Raw genomic sequence first — 9,488 nt, forward strand, 5'->3', positions numbered from 1 at the left:
CTGGAAGGTGAAGTGTTGGTATGTAATTTAGTACCTTCTCTGTGTTATTTCCCCATAGCCATCAGCACAGAAACCCCTTTGATGAAAACTCAGAGGAAAGCTTAAAATAACAAGGCTATAACACTTTGAAACGTATCCACTACATTCTACTGATTAAAGTGAAGTATCATACTAGCTTGTGACCCCGTCCTTTAAAGCAGCACTGGAGTATCTGGCAAGCACATAAAGTTAATGTCTGGAGTGTATGAACATGTTGCAATGCAGCATTTCTATAGAAATAATATTATGCATAAACAATGGCACACGAGATTTTGACTTTTTCAGCGTTTCTTTCAGTTGTTTTATTAGAAGAACCAACTGCTCCTCAACCGCCTGTGACTTGCAGCCTACGCAGAGCAGAGGGGGAAATGATTGTAACCTTTTCACCATTTGAAACCCACACAACAACTTTGTCGACAGAGCCAAGCAAAGCAACGACAGCTAGCCAGAGTGTTATTTCCCCCCTCCTTTTTTTTCCTGAGCTCTCCAGCGAGTAGAAGCCAGTCTGATGTTTACCTATATCCTGTCTCTTTCTTATACCTTTTTCTTTCTCCTTCACTTCCTCCAAAAGCTTCACCTTGGCTTTGCTTGCCCCCCCCCCTTAAATGGATTCATTTATTCAATATTATTTGATGAAAGTGTCTCGCTACCTAGTTTCTGGAGCGTGTCTGGGTAATGCCAAACTTGAAGTTCCTGGGCTGGAAACCAAGGTTGTGAAGTGCGGTTTCTGAGCCCTCAGGTTATCCAAGGCAATTTTGTACTTGGTTATGTATATGATGAATCTCGGTGTGCCATCAAAACAAGTCAGAAGCGCCTCGTTTTTATAGTTTCAGACACTTCTCCAGTGCTGCTCTAAAGCTTTGGGTCATGTTAGCATCTGCAGCTGCTTATTAATCCTTAAAGTCCTCCAACAACTGAATCCAGATTAGCCTGAGTCCACATGAAGTATCTGACCCCGTGGAAAACACAGTGATGAGCCCTAATTCGCAAGTTAAAATGAGTTAATTAATCTGAACATCCAGAAGTGTTAACAGGAGCTACCTTATCCCACAAGCATTACAGAGTGGGGTCCCATCCTCTGCATCTCTCCACATGGGGGTCTTCCTGGTGCAGCACGAAGCACAGACTTTTCCCTCTTGTGAGAAAGAGATGAAGCATACATTAGGTCTGCACTACAGTAAGGATGAACTAATAATGATCAGCTGAATAAAGGAAGTACTTGTGATGCAGTCAAACATTTTGTAGAAATTATGTTTATGGCTCAAAACTATTTATATTGCTGAATAATAATGCTAACAAACTAATATATATTCTCATTTTACAATGTAAAAAAATAAAATAAAAAAATTCAAATTCAAATAGACAAAGAACAATGCTGTGCAGAGATCAACCACACAATTATAATCCCTGTCAGTGATTCACTCTGATCCCAGTGGGCCCAGGCACCTTCCTTCATCTTCAAACTACTCAGGAATAGCATGGTGACAATGGTAGTGTCCATTCCTACAGCTGCCATATCCTCGACCTGAGAGATCAGAGCCATTTTGGCAATGTGAGGGGATACAACAGCAGTCAGGTTTACTGTTAACTGGGAGGCGTCACAGGTGAATGTCTGTCCGCTCACTGAATGTTAAAAACTTGTGTTCTTATCTGTTCCGACCAACAGAGGACCATATGCTTATGTTTAAATTTGTGAAAGGTTAGTCGTCTGTTGTGTGTCAGAGCGGAGAAATGATCCAACTGCTGTGAATCTGAAATGAGGTTTCAATGTTACTGGAAACCCTGCGGTTCAGAGCATTATCTGGCACATCTGTAAGCTGAAATAGTAAATATTAAATGTTCTTATGTTCCTTTTCACCTTGCTTTCGACTATTTTTTTTTTTTTTTTTTTTTTAAAGAATTCTAAATACAGTATTACCAAAAAAGGCTTTATTATGTTCAGTTTCTAGAAGCCTTCCGATGCACGCACCTGATGTGTTTTGGTGTGGTGGCGCACTCTAGTGGAGAAGAGTGGAATTTCAGACAGTAAGGCTAGGCAACTGATACTTTGAAGTTAACCACGTTATTATTCCTACTTTAACTGTGCATGAGACTGAATTATCAGCGATATAGTCTACAACACTTAATTTACTGAGAATTTCCCAATGTTTGGGCTTTTTTGTAGTTCTTTCCTCATCATTTTAGATAGGAGAAAAGCTTCAGTTACTCATGAGTTACTTACTCAAAACAGTAGTCGTCAGGTCATTCTCCTCATCTGAGCTGCTAGTTTTCAGTGATTTCTGCAACGTCCGTGCCCTCAGCCTTGGTTTTCTCACACTCTTGCAGAGTTCCTTGCTGCGATAAGGTACACATGCAGCAGATCCTAATGTGCGCATTCCACTCAAACATACATCAGATGTTCAGAAATACAATTTACACAAAATACACACGCAAATCAGCCATAAAGCCGCCCCTACCTGTACTTTGAAGTTATGAGGAGCCGGCACTGCTCCTTGGTGTCGTCCAGCTCTGCGTCCATCCGGAACGTCACTCCCTGGAACTCTGGGTCTTGAATGTCAGCACTGCGAGAGGGGTGAGGTTGTTTTCTCGGAGTCTTGGTTTTCCACTGGTGAACAGGAGGCAGACCAGTTTCCTCCTTTTTCGCCGTACAAAGTTCTGGTTCCGATGTTGCAGAGGACAAGTCCCAGCTTGACGATTTCAGCTGGGCAGCTGGAGGGAACTTTTCCTTTACGGGAGCACGAGTGCGGCCGGCTTTAGATGGCGTGAATTTGTCAGTGTCTTTGCTCAGAGGAGGCGGCTGGGTGTTGCACTGGGGCTCTGTAGACAAACTAATGTTTGCATTGTGGTCTAGCGTTAATGTTGGCTTGTCATCAGAACTTATGGTCAGCTGGGTATTGAGACATGTGTTGGGGATGTGCGTTTGGTGCAAAGCTTTTTCATGGAGGGTTACGTCCAGAACATCCTTCTCAGTAGGAGAACAATCCTTCTTACACTCCTGGTTGCGTCTCAGTAGACCATTTTTTTCTTGTAGCTCGGCTCTCACAGAGTCTGTTTTCTCAGCAGTGTGTGGTCGCACACTGCAGCCACCTTTCACACAACCTTGCAGTGTGTAACCACCTCCCGCACTACACTCCCGCACAGTGTCCACAGGACTGATGGCGGCTTTGATTTCTCGTCTCTCACAGAGAGGAAGAGATGGCCTTAAGGCGCATTCAGCATGGTCCCCTCCAACTCCACCCTGTGCTACATCTGCTGCTGCAGCTACCAGTGCGGCTGCTGAGCGGCCTAACTTTGTGGAAGACGATAAAACACCTGAGCCAAAGTCATCGTCATCTCCTTGATGCAGGAGCTTTTCACAGTGCCGGTTGATCAGGCTCAGCACTTTCCAGGGGCTGTTGCATTCACAACGTTGCTCATCCAAAGCTCTTGCCTCGCTGTTGCAGATATCATCCCTCATAGTATTTATGCGATGATACGGCGACGTACAAGACACATTTTGCTGACATGAGCTAAAAGAGGCTCGGACTGAATGCGCATCCTCCTCTTCCTTTTTAATTCTGAAATGATTATTTGCAGACGTCTCATTTAGCCATTTGGAGGGCGCATTTATGTCCAAGAAACTGTTACTGATAGGTGACGCTAGCTTTGAAACTTCCTGGAAAAGAAAGAAGAGTGCTGAATGGGAATCTTGTTCAACTTTGCTCTGGCTTTCCTGGATGAAGACAGCTTCTGCCTGCGGTCCGATACTCATGCTGAAGCAGTTTCTGTATCATGAATAAAAAACATAACAACAAAAAAAGCATAATAATTGGATAAAAATAAAGTCATAATCGTGACAGAGAGGTGAGGTCATAGTGGTGTATACAAATACAGAAGGGACAGCTTAAAAAGCTGATGTTATGTGTGTTTTTGTTCCCCATCTGTAACTGCAGTTACAGTTGTGACGTTAGACAGTAGAAAACAGGAACTCAAGAGTTTGGAATATTTCCATGAAAAACTTTAACTTGGCACTTATCATTTGTGTCTGCGTGGGCGAATGAGAGCCGTCTGAAAATATCTGTGAAACAAATGCTTAATAAAGTCGAGCTGTCGTCTACCATGACAGTGACTAACATAAAGCTGGTCCTCAGAAAAAACTCAGAAAACAAACATGTAATTAATCGAACTGTAACTCGTTTGACTCACCGGAAGGAATGTAACAAATGTTCCAACTCTTTGTCTTGTTTAAAAGCGTTCTAGAACGCAAAATGTAGCACTTTTCCAGTTCTAGAATGTCGTTTTTCGCGGTTCTGTGTTTGAACAGGCGCGAGCGCAGTAGCAGGTCGCATTATTACAGTCAGAGCTGTCCTTTCTGTTGGCCTACTCGTGTTTGACAGGGCCATTTAGTACTTTTCCAAGTGCATTTTGCATTGGACGGCCTTAAATTAACAAAGATTCCGTTTTTGTTAATGCATTTTTTAAATTTATCTCTCCACAGCACACCGACTTACGTCATATGCCACTACTCACTAATAGATAGGCCTTTATGCTAAATTACTGCGTGATCTGATCCATACCTGTGATCGTACAACGCTCACCTAACCGAGTTGGCCCTGGATTTCAGATCTTAGCGTGAAATTCATCGATCCATTTCTGACTTTAGACTTGTAAAGGCCTCTCTGGCCCACCGCATCTCAACCAAAGGTCCACGAAAAAGCCCACTAAAAATGTCACCGCTGCTACTGGTGTTAATGCTCACCATGAATTTTCACATTGGTCGTCAATGGGTCGATTTTGCTGGGACCTCGAACCAGTAGAGCTGGTTGCTATGAGACGACCTACACGGGTGTTTTGGGTTGGCTAGATTACATCTGCCAGCATATATTGTGTTGTTATCTCACAGCTCCAGTTTTACTTGAAAACTGCTCTTAAAAGCATATCGACGTCATTCAGGTTTGATGCTGTTCGTCACCCAGTAAAAGAGATTAAATTTTGGGTAAATCAAATTAAGCTTCAGTCCTTAGGGCTGCTGGCTCAAGAATACAATGTTCACATGCAACTTTTTTATTTTTAAAGCAGATTTTATTGCACATCTTTGACTATTTCAAATTAAAGATACACAATTCACTTACATTTGTGCGTATGTCGGACAAGTACAGTAGACTTGAGAGTTCAGGTTAAATGAGGTAACACTGCTTCTTGCTCTGCCTCCCCTGAACCAGATTAACTAATCAAGCCTTAATCGCCATCACCAGAGGAAGTGCTTTAAAATGAATTCTCCGGCTTAAAACCTGAACGTTTTTTAAATGTTTCTAGTGATTACACGTTAAGCTTGAATTCTGTTTTCTCTTGTAAGGAGCCCATCTTTAAGCATCGTATACAACTTCATCATGCTGTGCAGCTCCTTCTGTCGGGTCTGAGAGTCGCGCAGCAGGAGAACCGCTCTGAGGTTTATGACTTGCGGCTAAATTGATGAAAACTGCAACATTTACAAGTGAACATAGAAAAAAAAAAAAAAATGCTATGTATACAATATGGACTGGTCAAAACAATTAACAACATCTTGTGATGTTTGTGCGTTAGAGAGCTGTAACAAGGAATGTTCCATTAAGCAGCAGAGAGAGATCGACTCTGCTCTGCGTCTTCAGTTGTCTGGTGTTTGAACAGTGAGCGGTCAGAGATTGAATGATGTTATAAAGAGGGCCTGAGAACACTCCATATAAATAAATACATTATCAGTTCAGCCATCAACGTTGATATCAACTCCTGTGAAACTTGTGTAGTGTCCAGCTGAGCCTGATCTCATCTGCAGGTCTGTGCGGACATTTGTTAAAACTCCAGAATCTGTCAGTTAGCAAGGCGTCTTCAGAGTTGCCATGGACGACACTATCCTAGACGTCCATCTCTTCACAGCCACCAGCCACCCCCCCACCCCCAAATCCCCCAACCAGCACACATGGTGTCTTCGCTTTCCCCCCTCTCCAGTCCCAATCTCGTCATCATCTGTTCCGCATCTCAGTGAGGTTTGGGAACGTGGCCGTCCACATAGAAGTTCCTGGTGACTTTGGGCAGGGTGAGCTCGATGCCTTCAAGCTCCGGGGTGAGAATGATCTGGCATCCCAGTCGGGAGTTCTCCTGAAGCAGGGCTGCCATGTCGAGCATGTCGTCCTCCCTAAAAACAGAGACGTCGGTCAACTCTCACCTTCTCTTCATCACACACAAAAACTGTTTGAGCTTAAATATGATCAAAGACGGGATGAGCGGCAGACATACCTCTCTTCGGGTTCGGGTAGTTTGTCAAAATGGTCATCGCTCACGTAGACGTGACACGTTGAGCAGGCAAGCGATGCCTCGCAGGCTCCTAAATGAACCACAAACGCAGACGTTACGTAATCATTTCAGCGGCATGCTTCAGTTTAGCTTCAACAACCCTCACCTTCCAGTTCAATGCCATGTTTGTGAGCCAGATACATGACGTTATCACCCACTTTGGCCTTAACTGGGATTCTCTGGCCACTCCGATCTATATACACCACGTTGACCCTAAAACATTAAGACAACAAACCATTTTAAAGCACTTTAAAACAGATTATAGATTAACTGTTGTTCAATTGTCAAGCAAATTTGAAGCCATTTTTTTTTTTATTGTTGCAAAGCTGAAAATGCTGATTAGAATCATTTCCATCAAGTGAAAAAAAAACTATAGCAACACTCATTAAGATCTTCCAAGATTTTATTCTTTTTCCTCAATTTCGAGCCGTTAAAATGGATTTCATGTCAGCTATTGTTAGAGATGTTTCTTCTCTAACACGAGCCAAATGTTCACAACGTCTGAACTCATCCACAGCGGAGGTTTGAATCTCTTCTTGTGCATGCTGACTTTTTTTTTTACTACTTTTGTGTGAAATCGAAGCTTTCTGAAACCCTTATGCAAAGCTTTTGAAATGAGCAGAAAAAATATTTTAAATGCGACTAGTATCTTGTGTCTATGACCCTGACAAATATAAAGGCATAAATAGTGAATATATACTTGTATCACAGAATGTGGCGTAAAGTCAACTATGTGGACAGAGGAAAACACTTCTGTGACTAGTATTTGTCGGGTTCTGAATAATTACAGCTACTGTTGTAACATGCAAGTGGTTGGTTAAAAACAAAAAGCGGGATAAAATGTTTGGCTGTGTGAGGTGTAACTTGTAAGATCTGCTGAATCAACGCAAAGATCAACCGCCCCAAAGAGCCCAACAAATCAAATGTGTCGTGCAAAACTGGTTTAGAGTGGCTTTAGGTTAAGAGTTGCTCGCTCAAGTTCAGCTCTGGATGTTCAGAGTAAAATCTGAAACTGAGTTTAACACAACCAGGCAGCATTTTTCAATTCATTTTTCACTTTCTTCTAAATCAAGTCATGATCCCGGTGACGTTGACTTGTTTGCATGCTTAATAGCCAGGGTTGCCAACTCTCACGCATCTGCCGTGACACTCACTCTTTCAGACTTAGTGTCACGCTCTCACAAAGAAATCTCACGCTAGATCATTTGTTTCTTTCTGTGTTGATTTTTTTTCACTCTCGTTCTATAATTTCCGAATGCTTAAACTCATGATTGGACCACAGCAGAGTGTCTAATCCCTCTCTGATTGTTATTTCGCTGGAAACGGCTTGTCATTACGTCAGTCGGTACGTCGGTCTGCCAAGGCGAAATCTGATTGGTAACGCAGCGCTGTCTCACTACAGCAAAGTTATTTTTAAGAGGGACCGTGTACATTGTCATCTTGTACATTTTCTGTTAAATTCTCAATTGATCTGACTATGGCATTAAAAATCTACATATACCATCTCACCTTTGCCTTGAAATTTGTTGAACCAGCCTAGACTAGTTTCTCTCTGTTAAACAACATTGTCTTTTGAAGGGCAGCTGAGGATGTAGGCTATGAATGAGATGTGGATTTAGGATTTACCATGTCTAACTAGTATGGAAGAAATTGCATTTAAGAAATGCAAATGGAAAAATTTTTAGAGGAAGGCCCCGCACTCTGCACTATTGCATATTCATAAAATGTATACATGTATCTACATCATATCTACACAGATATATATATATATATATCTCGCTGAAATCTCACTCCAAGGTTTTTGGAAAAGTTGGCAACCCTGTTAATAGCTGTAGCAGTGGGTGTTATTAAAAGTGTGCAGCATGCATTATTAATTCCTGTCGATATCTTCGTAAAACTTTATGACAAAAGCCCTGGAGGACTTACACATCCTCGGGGTCCTCTGCATTGGAGCTCCCCTCCTCACCCTTGTGAAGACCTTTGAAAAGAAAAGCAGGGACATCAGGGCTCCGCCTCATGATTGACTTGTTGCAAGTTTCACAACAGCCCAAACTGGGAATGCTGCGTTAAGAGTTACACAAGTGTTATTGAGCTCACTTCCGACCGGATAAGATCGCTCCAAGCTAAACTTTCGTAGGGGTCGTCAATCATTTCAAACTCTAGCTTAAAAATATTGAATTCATAACCAACTGCGTCACGTCGTAAACAAACAGTTCTAAAGAAGAACGAGCTTTTTGATGGTAGCTAAGTGTTAGCAAGCCGCACCACTCACCTATACTCGTCCGTAAATGCCGATTTATCGTCCGAAAACTATCAAAGGAGCCCCTCCTTTGTAGACTAGACCTGTTGTTCAAACAGCTCTTTAATCCGTGCAGGGGACATGCGCTACAGTCCGGGATTACTCGAGAAAGCCTCAAAGTCAGCCCCATGCTCGACCGGACTGCAGCGGACGCCGCCATGACTCTGTTTTGATCACGTGCCCGAAAGCAGCCAATAGAAAAAGAGCGGCGGCCAGAAGACGTTTCTGCTGTGGCCTGATATGTTTTTTGTCCAGCAGAGGGCGCTGTTGCCTCATCTTCGAAATGGGAAACAGTTGAAATTCTTTACTTCAATAAAAGTACGCAATACAGTTACAATGCATTGAATACATAAAATAATTCAATACTTTATCCAAGTACAGATATTGGAAGCTAAATTTACTTTAGAACGTACAATTGTTTTCTTTTCTTGTGCTTTCTCAATGCACTGACCAGTTTTTACAGGTTGGGCCGTTTGTTTCCTTTCCGTTACGCCTTCTTTCAGGAGAGTGAAAATACAATATCCAAGATATACATTTAGATTTACATTTGCTAATTTCCATATTTAAACTTAAGATATTAAGAAGTATGTAATCAAGTGGTGATACCAGTAACTCTCAATCTAATGTGTTGTTCTCCTGCAGTGTCTTGTTTCAAAGAATAGATGCAGAATAAAGCCTGTCAATACGACTGTAAAATAATTACTGATATTGATCATTAAAAAGGAAATGTACAAGCTAACATTTCGAAATATTGTACCTAATTGAGTTTGTTATGTAAGCAGACATACTTTTTTTTTACTTAGGCTACCACAACTTTACCTCACTTAAACAGACGGAAGGA

At 42.0% G+C, this 9,488-nt stretch overlaps 1 protein-coding gene across 1 annotated transcript; it reads right to left on the bottom strand.

Annotated features, from left to right (window-relative positions):
- Positions 1–5,963: 5,963 nt before the first annotated feature.
- Positions 5,964–8,819, bottom strand: fdx2 (ferredoxin 2). Its single transcript, XM_075464359.1, has 5 exons — positions 8,621–8,819; positions 8,275–8,326; positions 6,455–6,561; positions 6,292–6,379; positions 5,964–6,190 (listed from the first exon to the last, which is right to left on the bottom strand). The coding sequence occupies exons 1-5, from the start codon at positions 8,805–8,807 to the stop codon at positions 6,034–6,036; spliced, it is 591 nt and encodes a 196-aa protein (XP_075320474.1). The 5' UTR covers positions 8,808–8,819; the 3' UTR covers positions 5,964–6,033.
- Between the last annotated feature and the right edge of the window lie 669 nt (positions 8,820–9,488).

The sequence above is a fragment of the Odontesthes bonariensis genome, chromosome 4 (assembly GCF_027942865.1).
Source record: "Odontesthes bonariensis isolate fOdoBon6 chromosome 4, fOdoBon6.hap1, whole genome shotgun sequence".
Classification (NCBI taxonomy): Eukaryota; Metazoa; Chordata; class Actinopteri; order Atheriniformes; family Atherinopsidae; genus Odontesthes; species Odontesthes bonariensis.

Excerpts from the sequence above, each read along its gene's own strand:
- fdx2 (XM_075464359.1), bottom strand. The coding sequence starts at position 8,807 with ATGGCGGCGTCCGCTGCAGTCCGGTCGAGCATGGGGCTGACTTTGAGG. Across the intron at positions 6,380-6,454 it reads ACATGGCATTGAACTGGAAG|GAGCCTGCGAGGCATCGCTT; the intron begins GTGAGGGTTGTT and ends TGGTTCATTTAG. Across the intron at positions 6,191-6,291 it reads CTACCCGAACCCGAAGAGAG|GGAGGACGACATGCTCGACA; the intron begins GTATGTCTGCCG and ends CTCTGTTTTTAG.